At 42.6% G+C, this 15,966-nt stretch overlaps 1 protein-coding gene across 1 annotated transcript; it reads right to left on the bottom strand.

Moving 5' to 3' along the window:
* Window positions 1-499: 499 nt before the first annotated feature.
* Window positions 500-15,540, bottom strand: LOC129846910 (zinc finger protein 271-like). The gene is made up of 5 exons (XM_055914721.1): window positions 15,359-15,540; window positions 14,028-14,261; window positions 4,414-4,659; window positions 3,561-3,784; window positions 500-2,464 (listed from the first exon to the last, which is right to left on the bottom strand). Exons 1-5 carry the CDS (start codon window positions 15,459-15,461, stop codon window positions 500-502), a joined length of 2,772 nt encoding a protein of 923 aa, XP_055770696.1. The 5' UTR covers window positions 15,462-15,540.
* Between the last annotated feature and the right edge of the window lie 426 nt (window positions 15,541-15,966).

Here is a 15,966-nt window from a genome sequence, read left to right as displayed (position 1 = left end):
TTTTCTACAGTCAGATCAGTGGTAAGGCTCCTCTCTTGTGTTTCCCTTGGTGTCTTTTTAAATGGCACATTCAAGAGAAACTCTTTCCACAGTCAGAGGAGGAGTAAGGCTTCTCCAGTGTGTGTATATGTTCAGATCGTTTTAAGGTGTCCGGACGAGAGAAACTTGCCCTACAGTCAGAAAAGGAGTAAGGCTTCTTTCCTTTGTGTATACGTTCATGTTGTTTTAAGTTACCCAGTTGAGAGAAACTCGCCCCACAGTCAGAGCAGGAGTAAGGCTTCTCTCCTGTGTGTGTTCTCTGATGAACTTTTAGCAGAGCTGATGTTGTGAAACATTTGACACAGTCAGAGCAGGAGTAAGGCTTCTCCAGTGTGTGTATATGTTCAGATCGTTTTAAGGTGTCTGGACGAGAGAAACTTGCCCCACAGCCATTTTGAGGAGCTGGTGAAAAGCCTGTGGTCCTGCAGGTTTATACCATCGCTGGTCAGAGCCCTGGAGTCTAAGGCTTCTCTCTTTTGTGTATACGTTCATGTTGTTTTAAGGTGCCCAGGTGAGAGAAACTCTTTCCACAGTCAGAGCAGGAGTAAGGCTTCTCTCCTGTGTGTGTTCTCTGATGAACTTTTAGCTCAGTTGATGTTTTGAAGCATTTTACACAGTCAGAGCAGGCGTAAGGCTTCTCTCCTGTGTGTATACGTTCATGTGTTTTTAGGTGGCCCAGTTGAGAGAAAATCTTTCCACAGTCAGAGCAGGAGTAAAGCTTCTCTCCTGTGTGTGTTCTCTGATGAAATTTTAGCTCAGTTGATGTTTTGAAGCATTTTACACAGTCAGAGCAGGCGTAAGGCTTCTCTCCTGTGTGTATACGTTCATGTGTTTTTAGGTGGCCCAGTTGAGAGAAAATCTTTCCACAGTCAGAGCAGGAGTAAGGCTTCTCTTCTGTGTGTGTTCTCTGATGAACTTTTAGCTGAGCTGATGTTGTGAAACATTTGACACAGTCAGAGCAGGAGTAAGGCTTCTCTCCTGTGTGTATACGTTCATGTTTTTTTAAGGTTTCCAGTCGAGAGAACCTCGCCCCACAGTCAGAGCAGGAGTAAGGCTTCTCTTCTGTGTGTGTTCTCTGATGAACTTTTAGCTGAGCTGATGTTGTGAAACATTTGACACAGTCAGAGCAGGAGTAAGGCTTCTCTCCTGTGTGTATACGTTCATGTTTTTTTAAGGTGTCCAGTCGAGAGAACCTCGCCCCACAGTCAGAGCAGGAGTAAGGCTTCTCTCCTGTGTGTATACGTTCATGGTTCTTTAAGGTACGCAGGTGAGAGAAACTCCTTCCACAGTCAGAGCAGGAGTAAGGCTTCTCTCCTGTGTGTAAACGTTCATGTGTTTTTAGGTGGCCCAGTTGAGAGAAAATCTTTCCACAGTCAGAGCAGGAGTAAGGCTTCTCTTCTGTGTGTGTTGTCTGATGAACTTTTAGCTGAGCTGATGTTGTGAAACATTTGACACAGTCAGAGCAGGAGTAAGGCTTCTCTCCTGTGTGTATACGTTCATGTTTTTTTAAGGTTTCCAGTCGAGAGAACCTCGCCCCACAGTCAGAGCAGGAGTAAGGCTTCTCTTCTGTGTGTGTTCTCTGATGAACTTTTAGCTGAGCTGATGTTGTGAAACATTTGACACAGTCAGAGCAGGAGTAAGGCTTCTCTCCTGTGTGTATACGTTCATGTTTTTTTAAGGTGTCCAGTCGAGAGAACCTCGCCCCACAGTCAGAGCAGGAGTAAGGCTTCTCTCCTGTGTGTATACGTTCATGGTTCTTTAAGGTACGCAGGTGAGAGAAACTCCTTCCACAGTCAGAGCAGGAGTAAGGCTTCTCTCCTGTGTGTATACGTTCATGTTTTTTTAAGGTTTCCAGTCGAGAGAACCTCGCCCCACAGTCAGAGCAGGAGTAAGGCTTCTCTTCTGTGTGTGTTCTCTGATGAACTTTTAGCTGAGCTGATGTTGTGAAACATTTGACACAGTCAGAGCAGGAGTAAGGCTTCTCTCCTGTGTGTATACGTTCATGTTTTTTTAGGTGGCCCAGTTGAGAGAAAATCTTTCCACAGTCAGAGCAGGAGTAAGGCTTCTCTTCTGTGTGTGTTGTCTGATGAACTTTTAGCTGAGCTGATGTTGTGAAACATTTGACACAGTCAGAGCAGGAGTAAGGCTTCTCTCCTGTGTGTATACGTTCATGTTTTTTTAAGGTTTCCAGTCGAGAGAACCTCGCCCCACAGTCAGAGCAGGAGTAAGGCTTCTCTCCTGTGTGTATACGTTCATGGTTCTTTAAGGTACGCAGGTGAGAGAAACTCCTTCCACAGTCAGAGCAGGAGTAAGGCTTCTCTCCTGTGTGTAAACGTTCATGTGTTTTTAGGTGGCCCAGTTGAGAGAAAATCTTTCCACAGTCAGAGCAGGAGTAAGGCTTCTCTTCTGTGTGTTGTCTGATGAACTTTTAGCTGAGCTGATGTTGTGAAACATTTGACACAGTCAGAGCAGGAGTAAGGCTTCTCTCCTGTGTGTATACGTTCATGTTTTTTTAAGGTTTCCAGTCGAGAGAACCTCGCCCCACAGTCAGAGCAGGAGTAAGGCTTCTCTCCTGTGTGTATACGTTCATGTTTTTTTAAGGTGTCCAGTCGAGAGAACCTCGCCCCACAGTCAGAGCAGGAGTAAGGCTTCTCTCCTGTGTGTATACGTTCATGGTTCTTTAAGGTACGCAGGTGAGAGAAACTCCTTCCACAGTCAGAGCAGGAGTAAGGCTTCTCTCCTGTGTGTAAACGTTCATGTGTTTTTAGGTGGCCCAGTTGAGAGAAAATCTTTCCACAGTCAGAGCAGGAGTAAGGCTTCTCTTCTGTGTGTGTTGTCTGATGAACTTTTAGCTGAGCTGATGTTGTGAAACATTTGACACAGTCAGAGCAGGAGTAAGGCTTCTCTCCTGTGTGTATACGTTCATGTTTTTTTAAGGTTTCCAGTCGAGAGAACCTCGCCCCACAGTCAGAGCAGGAGTAAGGCTTCTCTTCTGTGTGTGTTCTCTGATGAACTTTTAGCTGAGCTGATGTTGTGAAACATTTGACACAGTCAGAGCAGGAGTAAGGCTTCTCTCCTGTGTGTATACGTTCATGTTTTTTTAAGGTGTCCAGTCGAGAGAACCTCGCCCCACAGTCAGAGCAGGAGTAAGGCTTCTCTCCTGTGTGTATACGTTCATGGTTCTTTAAGGTACGCAGGTGAGAGAAACTCCTTCCACAGTCAGAGCAGGAGTAAGGCTTCTCTCCTGTGTGTAAACGTTCATGGTTCTTTAAGGTACCCAGGTGAGAGAAACTCTTTCCACAGTCAGAGCAGGAGTAAGGCTTCTCTCCTGTGTGTAAACGTTCATGTGTTTTTAGGTGGCCCAGTTGAGAGAAAATCTTTCCACAGTCAGAGCAGGAGTAAGGCTTCTCTTCTGTGTGTGTTCTCTGATGAACTTTTAGCTGAGCTGATGTTGTGAAACATTTGACACAGTCAGAGCAGGAGTAAGGCTTCACTAAGAGGTCCAGTCGAGAGAAACTCACCCCACAATCAGAGCAGGAGAAAAGCTTTTGAACTTTTAGATGAGTTGATGTTGTGAAGCATTTTCCATAGTCAGCGCAGAAATAAAGATTGTTTCCTGTGTGTATTTTTAGCTTTGATAGAATTGGGAAAATCTCCTCACAATATGGGCAGTGGTGAGACCTCTTAGCTCTGTGATCTTCCTGCTGTTGCTCTCTGGATATAGAGAATGTCTCAACATGGTCTCCTGTGTGAACAATATCAGAAGAACCAGTCAATTGGTGTGATATACATGTCCATCACATTGATATTATGAAGCCCTTTTTACATCAGCAGTTGTCAAAGTGCTTTACAGAAACCCAGCTTAAAATCCCCAAAGATCAAGCAATGCAGAAGCACAGTGGTCAGGAAAAACTCCCTAGAAAGCAGGAACCTTGGAAGAAAGTTTGAGAGGAACCAGGCCCAAAGGGGTGGCCAGGCCTCTTCTGTCTGTACTGGGTGACATATGTATTCATACCAGTAGGCTGTACAATACAGGGGAATAAAATATTCTAAAAAGGGGCAAAAGTCATAAATGAGCCATATCATCCTCCACTCACTATCACAAGGGTTAGAAACTACACATATAACTTTAAAACACTGGCAGTTTGTCTACTTCACTTCTTTAGTCTACTCTCTGATCACTCCAGATAGCCCAGTGAATAAAACAAATGCAAACAATACTGGTGTCAAACCATGCAAGTATCAGTAGCATGAAATAACATCTACCTTCTCATTGAAACAGTTCATCATGAAACAGTTCTACTGTAACTTTTCATGCACAGCGGAAAGATGGAATGAATAACACAAACTTAGTTAGATAGAACCTGCTCTTACCATGAGAAACAGATTTCCCAATCTTCTCCTCCTCTTCTTCATCTTTAATGTTGACATTCAACTCCAGTGTTTGACTGCAGTCTTCCAGCTTCACTGATGCCATCTCTGGATCCTGCAGTGCAAACTGAGCTCCACTGTCACAATCAGGACCCAGTGACTGTAGGTTTGGACTCAGTGTGGAAAGAGAGAGGCAGGCTGGGTTTGTCCTCACTGTTGATGTTACCGGCCTCAGACTTAATTCTAATCCTGTAGTAACAATGAGAAACATAAAAAGTTATTGTCTTGACAGTTCCGGCACTTTCTTTACTCTCTATTAAATATATTTCTTCTTGTTCAATTATCCAATTCAGTGCTTAACTTGGACTGAAATAGGTGCCGGTACTGTTTATATTTATGTGCAGGAGCTCCACAATACTGTTGAGCTAATATTCTATAAGAGGAACACGAGATCAAGCAGTAGAAATTTGAGGTGACAGTACTCAGCTCCGGTGAGCTCCTGTCCAAGTCAAGCACTGATCTCATTTCAACAGATGAGGTAGGTAAGCATTGACAACAAAACATTAATTAAATAAAAAGTACACGCTTTAAAATTAGTGTACACAACGTAAGTGAACTTGATCTATAGTAGATTTCCCAAATTCACATAAATGCAGAAATGACAAATACTTTCAGTACAAGGTTATAGTATGTTTTAGGCAGCACTATGTACTATTTTCCTGAATAACTCTTCACTGTATTATTTCACATCAAAATCAAATAGTATTTCCGTTCACACCATAGTAACATTTATAGATACATATAGAAACAACTGAATGTGTCTGAATATTAGTACACATGTAGAACACTGATAATCATTACATTCAGCTTCAAAACAGTAGTGCAACTGTAAAATTGTGTCTCTGCACCAGCACTGGAGTCCATTAACACAGACAGAGTGGGCACCGCCATTTTACCAGCTCGTGAAATTTACACAAAAACCAATAACATGCTAAACAAACTCAGAAATAAAAAATAAATAGATTTTTTATTAAACTACCATGAAGCAATTATGTACATCCATTCAGACAAACCTAGTTTCTAGCTGTTGTGACTTAAAATAGTTTCACATTCACTTGGTTTGACACAAAAATAACAAATCAAACATGTTAATACCTTAACGGATGTTACCTAGCATGGTATGACATGTTCTTCCGATAATAGGAAGTTTAAAAGTGCCATTACATACCTGTAGTAATAAATAGAAACAGACACAAGGGATATCTTCTTGACATAACAGTTCTGCCGCTTTCTTTATACTGAAGAATGGTGCGTGCCTGTCTGGTACTTCCTGTTCCCCCACGACCACAGTGCAGCCACAGATAGAACAATGAGACAGATATTTCACCAGATGTATAGATGTGAAGCATTCGCTTAGTGTTTCCACTCACTACCAAATATGCTAGTGAGAGGAAGCCCAATGGCCGGCAGTGGGAGAAGATTGAACGAGATGGATTTTGGCCGACATTCTGCAAATGTTCTAATCTATGAAACATCTGATCTTAATACAGTTTTCTGTTCCCAGAACTAAAATCTGTTGTAAACAGTCGACTAAGATTTGTAGATTTTACCCTTTGCAAATTCTTTAAACGTTTTTTTATAAGGTTGTTAGAAGGAACGCAAAGGCGAATTGAGTTATCGCACACGAGCACTTCACAGACGAGGCGTTCCCTACCAGAAAGTGTGCTAGAACGCACCAATAGGATCTTGCTAGCTCGTGCTTGGCTCTGCCCACTATGACTCATATGGCTGTGGTCTATCTTGTTTAATTATAAAAAAAATCTTCGGTGCAACCATCCGTGCATTCAGGGATTCTTGGGATGTCCCTACCCCATTATATGAGAAGGGCGGTGCTTAATTTGAGCCAGATCCTCTGGCACCTCTCTGGTTTGTAGTTTATCGTTCCAGAACCCATTTTGCCAGGATCAGGATACCTCTTGTGGCGTGAAAAATAATTTATCCTGTTTGCAATGTAAAAATCCTAATAAAAGCAATCGGAGCTAAATGAGCTAAAACTAAAATGAGATTCACTTTCTATGATCTCTCTCCCTCTCTGTGCTGTTATAGACATGAGCCGGCAACTCATCTCTCCAGCATTGCACTTCTTCATTTATCTCCTAATAGAATAATAGCTGTGGAATCTGTCTCCGCACCACGTGCTCTCACCACTGGTGTCCCCCAGGGCTCTGTTCTAGGCCCTCTCCTATTCTCGCTATACACCAAGTCACTTGGCTCTGTCATATCCTCACATGGCCTCTCCTATCATTGCTATGCAGACGACACACAATTAATCTTCTCCTTTCCCCCCTCTGATAACCAGGTGGCGAATCGCATCTCTGCATGTCTGGCAGACATATCAGTGTGGATGACGGATCACCACCTCAAGCTGAACCTCGGCAAGACGGAGCTGCTCTTCCTCCCGGGGAAGGACTGCCCGTTCCATGATCTCGCCATCACGGTTGACAACTCCATTGTGTCCTCCTCCCAGAGCGCTAAGAACCTTGGCGTGATCCTGGACAACACCCTGTCGTTCTCAACTCACATCAAGGCGGTGACCCGTTCCTGTAGGTTCATGCTCTATAACGTTCGCAGAGTACGACCCTGCCTCACACAGGAAGCGGCGCAGGTCCTAATCCAGGCACTTGTCATCTCCCGTCTGGATTACTGCAACTCGCTGTTGGCTGGGCTCCCTGCCTGTGCCATTAAACCCCTACAACTCATCCAGAACGCCGCAGCCCGTCTGGTGTTCAACCTTCCCAAGTTCTCTCACGTCACCCCGCTCCTCCGCTCTCTCCACTGGCTTCCAGTTGAAGCTCGCATCCGCTACAAGACCATGGTGCTTGCCTACGGAGCTGTGAGGGGAACGGCACCTCCGTACCTTCAGGCTCTGATCAGGCCCTACACCCAAACAAGGGCACTGCGTTCATCCACCTCTGGCCTGCTCGCCTCCCTACCTCTGAGGAAGTACAGTTCCCGCTCAGCCCAGTCAAAACTGTTCGCTGCTCTGGCACCCCAATGGTGGAACAAACTCCCTCACGACGCCAGGTCAGCGGAGTCAATCACCACCTTCCGGAGACACCTGAAACCCCACCTCTTTAAGGAATACCTAGGATAGGATAAAGTAATCCTCCTAACCCCCCCTCCCCCTTAAAAGAGTTAGATGCACTATTGTAAAGTGGTTGTTCCACTGGATATCATAAGGTGAATGCACCAATTTGTAAGTCGCTCTGGATAAGAGCGTCTGCTAAATGACTTAAATGTAAATGTTGCTGCAACACTCTGCAGTCTAATAATTCCCAATACTACACCAGGAGTATTTAGGTACAGAGGATCAATAGCTAATTTAAATAAAATAGCCTAGCTGTGGATTGTGTGTAGCCAAATCACAAGGCATGTCTACAGTCAGGAACATGTGGCAAATCTGTCAGTTAACAGCATGCAGCCAAAACAGGCCTTCAGCAATATTTCTAATACAATTACTGGAAAACACAGCTTGTAAAGCAAATGGATCCTGCTGAAAAGAAAATACTAATCTGTATGTTACCAAGTTATCAACTTCCAAATAGGTCTATTGAGAGAACAGCATTGTTTTACAAAGTAAAGCAAGAGAGAGAAGCTTTTGTCCGGTGAGTGAGCTGCACATCATTGGGTGAGTCAGTGAAACTGGAAAGCTTGTTTAGGACTATAACTTCCTCCTCATATTGTACAATGTGTTTCTCCTCACACCTGGCCTAGGCTATTGATGGATTAGAGACAAGGTCGTTTATATTGAAAAAGTCTCTGCAAAAGAGACTTTTCTCTCCAGTCATCTAAAATGATGTAGAATTGCATGAAATCTGTTTATAAAAGGCCACATTTTTCCAGGACTCCAGGCTACAATAAATGTACCTCATGTGTGCAACTTTTGTAAGTGGCTCAACACCAATTCTCCCGAGTGGTGCAGCAGTCTAAGGCACTGCATCTCAGTGCAACAGGCGTCACGACAGCCCCTGGTTCGAATCCAGTTTGTATCACATCTGGCCGTGATTGGCAGTCCCATAGGGCGGCGCACAATTGGCCCAGCATCGTCCGGGTTTGGTACGGGTAGGCCGTCATTGTAAATAAGAATTTGTTCTTAACTTCTTTGGGCTGCAGGGGCAGTATTGAGTAGCCTGGATAAAAGGTGCCCATTTCAAACGGCCTCGTACTCAATTCTTGCTCGTACAATATGCATATTATTATTACTATTGGATAGAAAACACTCAAGTTTGTAAAACCGTTTGAATTATATCTGTGAGTAAAACAGAACTCATTTTGCAGCAAACTTCCTGTCAGAAAGTGAAAAATCTTAAAATCGAGGGCTCTGTTCCAGGGCCTGCCTATAAATGTGCTTTATATCTATTAGTATACATGCACTTCATACGCCTTCCACTAATGTCAATAGGCTGTGAGAGGTGAAATGGGGTTTCTAGGTATTTTTCTATGGTCAAAAGAGATAGCTTGTCTTTCATTTGCTGTACATCATGTATTTTTCATAAATGTTTTATGATGAGTATTTAGGTATTTCAATTTGGTCTCTGTAATTGTTCTAGCTGCTTCGGTGCTATTTCCGATTGTAGCTGCAATGTAAAACTGATTTATACCTCAAATATGCAAATTTTTCGAACAAAACAGATTTATTGATTAACATGTTATAAGACTGTCATCTGATGAAGTTGTTTCTTGGTTAGTTTGGTTGGTTCTTGGTTAGTTTGGTTGGTTTTGTGCATGCTACCTGTGCTGTGAAAAATGTCTGTGCTTTTTTGTATTTGGTGGTGAGCTAACATAAATATACGTGGTGTTTTCGCTGTAAAACATTTTTAAAAATCGGACATGTTGGCTGGATTCACAAGATGTTTATCTTTCATTTGCTGTATTGGACTTGTTAATGTGTGAAAGTTAAATATTTCAAAAAAATATCTTTTGAATTTCGCGCCCTGCACTTGGACGGGCTGTTGTCATAAGTGTACCGGCACCGCCCTGCAGCCATAAAAGGTTAACTGACTTCCCTAGTTAAATAAAATAAAACATTTATATTATGCCAGTACGCAAAAGCCATGATAATGCATGCAATATCATACAGGTATTTTATTTAATGTGTTCTGGTACCTCGGAGACCCCCAGGTCACCCAACACTTTACATGCTGCGATTTTTTGTTAAGTGTATACAGTATTTATTTTAAAAATCATACAAACTGTCAATAACACAATTTTTATTAAACTAAATCAGCCTGCTATTCAGTTCTAATCAGGTTCCTACACAGGCTGAGAAGAATCCTGTAAGAGCGGAACATTTTCTGGCGACAGTAGTTCTTGGAGGCCCAAAAACTTCTCAGCTGCAGATATGATGTCCAGCTTCCTGGACTTCTTGTGCAGTACAATTAATAACTGTGGCTATAAATACTCAAAACATCCACCTTCTTCACAATAAGTGTATCCAGATCACTTGATTGACGTACAACATTTGCAACTGGTTGTGGTGCATCCACCACCATATCTTCTTCAGAACTGTGTCCTCTTGCCCCTATAACTCTCTTCACCACCTCCACATAGGAGATTTGCTGTACAGTCCTGATCCTTGACAGTCCTATGATCATGGTGAAAAACCTGATAAATTGCTGGCCTGGCGCATTAAGAGGTTAAATTCAGACCGAGCCATTAATGCAATTCATAATTAACGAGGGCAATTATCAATGGATCCTGTAGAAATCTGGTGCAATTTTCAATATGAAGGGAGGTAAAGAGGCTAGTCCAGATGGGCTCCCATTAGATATTTAAGGACAAACTTCTATGTCCACTTCTGGATATGTACAGTTCAATACAAAGGGAGGTAAAGAGCCAGGTCCAGATGGGCTCCCATTAGATATTTAACAACAAACTTCTATGTCCACTTCTGGATATGTAGTGTATTGGGGTATGATATGCTGTAGAGCTCAGATACAGACAATAAACACCCACCTGAGATTGTTGCAATACAATTGGATAATGAGAACATGTATCACCCTTGTTAAGCTCCACAAATTTGATCCCAATACCTCAGACCTGTGTGTTAAATGTAACACACATTTAGGCACCTTGTATCATTGCCTGGAGGAATGTGCTGAGATATAAACGTTTTGGAGCTCAGTACTGCGCTATATCTCTGAGATGACCTCTACCCCAATAGCACTAATCCCTAAACTATGCCTCATAAATCTTTACCCAGAGAATATCTCTTTACATAGGAGAGAAAATAAAATGGTTGACCTCTGGCTATTACAAGCTAGACGTTCAATTGCTCTCCACTGGAAGTATGTCAGTCCCCCCTCACTTGGTCATTGGTTAAAATAATTAACGTCAAGCCTGGCTCTTGAAAAATGTACTTATATAGTGAAAAAGAAAGCCCCATAGTTTCATAAGTTTTTGCAAACCGGTGATATTGTAGAAGCATTGGAACTGCAAATCTGTATATTCAAAAGAATGTATGTGAATATTGGCTATAGTCGAAGCGTAATCTACATTATCTACAACTGCATATTGTACTTTTTATTTACTTGTTTGGTTGTTATGTTCATCTATCCTCGTGTTGGGTATAAAAAAGAAAAGAAAATTGTGTTTCTGTAATTGTTCTACCTGGAACTAATATATATACTGCTCAAAAAAATAAAGGGAACACTAAAATAACACATCCTAGATCTGAATGAATGAAATATTCTTATTAAATACTTTTTTCTTTACATAGTTGAATGTGCTGACAACAAAATCACACAAAAATAATCAATGGAAATCAAATTTATCAACCCATGGAGGTCTGGATTTGGAGTCACACTCAAAATGAAAGTGGAAATCCACACTACAGGCTGATCCAACTTTGATGTAATGTCCTTAAAACAAGTCAAAATGAGGCTCAGTGGTGTGTGTGGCCTCCACGTGCCTGTATGACCACCTTACAACGCCTGGGCATGCTCCTGATGAGGTGGCGGATGGTCTCCTGAGGGATCTCCTCCCAGACCTGGACTAAAGCATCCGCCAACTCCTGGACAGTCTGTGGTGCAACGTGGGGTTGGTGGATGGAGCGAGACATGATGTCCCAGATGTGCTCAATTGGATTCAGGTCTGGGGAACGGGCGGGCCAGTCCATAGCATCAATGCCTTCCTCTTGCAGGAACTGCTGACACACTCCAGCCACATGAGGTCTAGCATTGTCTTGCATTAGGAGAAACCCAGGGCCAACCGCACCAGCATCTGGTCTCACAAGGGGTCTGAGGATCTCATCTCGGTACCTAATGGCAGTCAGGCTACCTCTGGCGAGCACATGGAGGGCTGTGCGGCCCCCCAAAGAAATGCCACCCCACACCATGACTGACCCACCGCCAAACCGGTCATGCTGGAGGATGTTGCAGGCAGCAGAACGTTCTCCATGGCGTCTCCAGACTCTGTCACGTCTGTCCCATGTGCTCAGTGTGAACATGCTTTCATCTGTGAAGAGCACAGGGCGCCAGTGGAGAATTTGCCAATCTTGGTGTTCTCTGGCAAATGCCAAACGTCCTGCACGGTGTTGGGCTGTAAGCACAACCCCCACCTGTGGACGTCGGGCCCTCATACCACCCTCATGGAGTCATGCACATTTGTGGCCTGCTCCTGCTCCTCCTTGCACAAAGGCGGAGGTAGCGGTCCTGCTGCTGGGTTGTTGCCCTACTACGGCCTCCACATCTCCTGATGTACTGGCCTGTCTACTGGCAGCGCCTCCATGCTCTGGACACTACGCTGACAGACACAGAAAACCTTCTTGCCACAGCTCGCATTGATGTGCCATCCTGGATGAGCTGCACTACCTGAGCCACTTGTGTGGGTTGTAGACTCCGTCTCATGCTACCACTAGAGTGAAAGCACTGCCAGCATTCAAAAGTGACCAAAACATCAGCCAGGAAGCATAGGAACTGAGAAGTGGTCTGTGGTCACCACCTGCAGAACCACTCCTTTATTGGGGGTGTCTTGCTAATTGCCTATAATTTCCACCTGTTGTCTATTCCATTTGCACAACAGCATGTGAAATTTATTGTCAATCAGTGTTGCTTCCTAAGTGGACAGTTTGATTTCACAGAAGTGTGATTGACTTGGAGTTACATTGTGTTGTTTAAGTGTTCCCTTTATCTTTTTGAGCAATATATATATATATATATAAAGAATGAATGATGGAGGCCACTGTGTTCTTGGGGATCTTCAACACTTCAAGAGTCCCATAGGGCTGCGCACAATTGGCCCAGCGTAGTCCGGGTTAGGGTTTGGCCGGGGTAGGCAGTCATTGTAAAAAATAATTTGTTCTTAACCGACTTGCCTAGTTCAATAAAATAAACACTGTAGAAGTGTTTTGGTACCCTCCCCCAGATCCGTGCCTCGACATAATCCTTTCATGGTGCTCTACGGACAAATGTGTCTGACTAATTGTATACATGTAGAAAACCGATAATTATTACATTTAGCTTCAAAACAGTAGTGCAACCGTAAAAAATGGTCTCACTTTGATGCATCCACACTGCCTGCACTGAAGTCTGTTGACGCAGACCGAGTGGACGCCGCCATTTTACCAGTTTGTGAATTTTTCCTTTCATGGAGATCTACAGACAATCCCGTCGACCTCATGGCTTGGTTTTTGCTCTGACATGCACTGTCAAATGTGTGACCTTATCTACACAGGTGTGTGCCTTTCCAAATCATGTCGAATCTCGAATTGACCACAGGTTGACAACAATCAAGTTGTAGAAACATCTCAAGGATGACCAATGGAAACAGGATGCACCTGAGCTCAATGTTGAGTCTCATAGCAAAGGGTCTGAATACTTATGTAAATAAGGTATTTCAGTTTTTTTTTTTATAAAATGTGAAAACATTTACAAAACTTGTGTTTGCTTTGTCATGATTGGGTATTGTGAGTAGATTGATGAGGAAAATTCTTTATTTAATGAATTTTAGAATCAGGCTGTAATGTAACAAAACGAGGAAAAAGTCAAGGGGTCTACATACCTTTTTCCCATTCGGAAGGTATACCTTGTCAGTTGTACTACTGAATGCATTCAACTGAAATGTGTCTTCCACATTTAACCCAACCCCTCTGAATCAGAGAGGTGCGGGGCACTGCCATAATCGACATCCACGTCTTCGGCGCCCGGGGTTCAGTGGGTTAACTGCTATGCTCAAGGGTAGATTTACATTTCTTTTTTTACCTTGTCAGCTCAGGGATTGGCCCAACGCTCTAACCACTAGGCTACCTGTAAGTATTAATATAAGTAGGCTGTGCAATGCAAAAGGGGAATACAACTATTCTAAAAGTATCTCAAGGTTCAATTCATAGAACTTTAAAACACTGGCAGTTCGTCTACTTCACCTCTTTAGTCTACTCTCTGATCACGCCAGATAGCCCAGTGAAGAAAACAAATGCTGGCAATAATGGTGTCAAACCATGCAAGTGTCAGTAGCATGAACCATCTACCTTCTCATTGAAACAGTTCTACTGCAACTTTTCATGCACAGTGGGAAGTTGGAATGAACAACTAACTTAGTTAGATAGAACCTGCTCTTACCATGATTAACAGATGTCCCAATCTTCTCCTCTTCTTCTTCATCTTTAATTTTGACATTCAGCTCCAGTGTTTGACTGCAGTCTTCCAGCTTCACTGATGCCATTTCTGGATCCTGCAGTGCAAACTGGGCTCCACTGTCACAATCAGGACCAGGTGACTGTAGGTTTGGACTCAGTGTGGAAGGAGAGAGGAGGGCTGGGTTTGTCCTCACTGTTGATGTTACCGGCCTCATACCTGAGTCGGCAAGTAGTAGAAGAGAAACAGACACAAAAGTTATTTTCTTGCCAGTTCTGGCACTTTCTTTATTCTCTATTAAATGTATGATATTTCTTCTTGTTCAGTTATCTAATTCAGTGCTGGACTTGAACTGAAATAGTTTCCGATACTCATTTGAGGCCGGTACTGTTTATATTTAGGTGCAGGAGCTCCACAATACTTTTGAGCTAATACTTAACCTGTAGTAGATAAATGCATAAATGACCCAAAAAACATTTAGTACAAGTTTACAGTTAGTTTTTGGCAGCACCATGTACTATTTTCCTTAACCCTCTTCACGGTATTATTCCAATCAAAAAACAATTGTATTTCCGTTCACACCATAGTATCGTTTATAGACAGAAACTGAATGTGTCAATATTTTACACATGTAGAAACTGATAATCATTACATTTAGCTTCAAAACAGTAGTGCAACCTGAAAATTGTCTCTGCTGCACCCACACTGCCTGCACCGAAGTCCGTTGACGCAGACCGGATGGGCGCCGCCATTTTACCAGCTTGTGAATTTTTCCTTCCATGGACCTCGAAGGACAATTCCTTCGACCTCATGGCTTGGTTTTTGCTCTAACAAAGGGCTGGGCGACGTGGCAAAAATATCATACCATGGTATTTTTCACATTTTTGACGGTATTTTATGTTTTTGATTAATAAAAGTTCTACATTTGCTTTATGAGTAGTGCGTGACCCTAGGGTGGCAACACTTATATTCAAAAAAATGTTCAATGGAACTTTCTCCATTCTGATTGTTTTATAGTGTTCAATTCAACTTCAACCTAAAATCATTTCCTGCACTCATTTGAGATAATTTACACACTGGGCAAAGATACTAGTGCTTATTTTTAACCAAATGTTGCAATTGCAATTTAGATCAAAACACCAAGGTGATCTTTTGGAATCATGGAAATAGAATGATTATTCTAATTCTATAGTCTATAAAAAGTGGGCACTTCTACCTTCTCATTGAAACAGTTCATCATGAAACAGTTCTACTGCAACTTTTCATACACAGTGGGAAGTTGGAACGAAAAACACAAACTTAGAACCTGCTCTTACCATGAGAAACAGATTTCCCAATCTTCTCCTCCTCTTCTTCATCTTTAATGTTGACATTCAACTCCAGTGTTTGACTGCAGTCTTCCAGCTTCACTGATGCCATCTCTGGATCCTGCAGTGCAAACTGGGCTCCACTGTCACAATCAGGACCCAGTGACTGTAGGTTTGGACTCGGTGCAGAAGGAGAGGAGGGCTGGGTTTGTCCTCACTGTTGATGTTACCGGCCTCATACCTGAGTCGGCAAGTAGTAGAAGAGAAACAGACACAAAAGTTATTTTCTTGCCAGTTCTGGCACCTTCTTTATTCTCTAAAAATATATTATATTTCTTTTTGTTCAATTATCTAATTCAGTGCTTGACTTGGACTGAAATAGGTGCTGGTACTGTTTATATTTAGGTGCAGGAGCTCCACAATACTGTTGAGCTAATATTCTATAAAGAGGAACATGAGCTCAAACAGTAGAAATTTGAGGTGAACTCTTGTCCAAGTCAAGAACGGATCTCATTTCAATAGATCAGGTAGGTGAGCATTGACAACAAAACATTATTGCATTAACATTAAAACACAACGGACACACAACGTTAAGATCACTTAATATATAGATTTCC

The sequence above is a fragment of the Salvelinus fontinalis genome, unplaced genomic scaffold (genome assembly GCF_029448725.1).
Source record: "Salvelinus fontinalis isolate EN_2023a unplaced genomic scaffold, ASM2944872v1 scaffold_0647, whole genome shotgun sequence".
Classification (NCBI taxonomy): domain Eukaryota; kingdom Metazoa; phylum Chordata; class Actinopteri; order Salmoniformes; family Salmonidae; genus Salvelinus; species Salvelinus fontinalis.
Note: the sequence above shows the minus strand (reverse complement) of the source record. Positions and strands in the feature narration are given on the sequence as shown.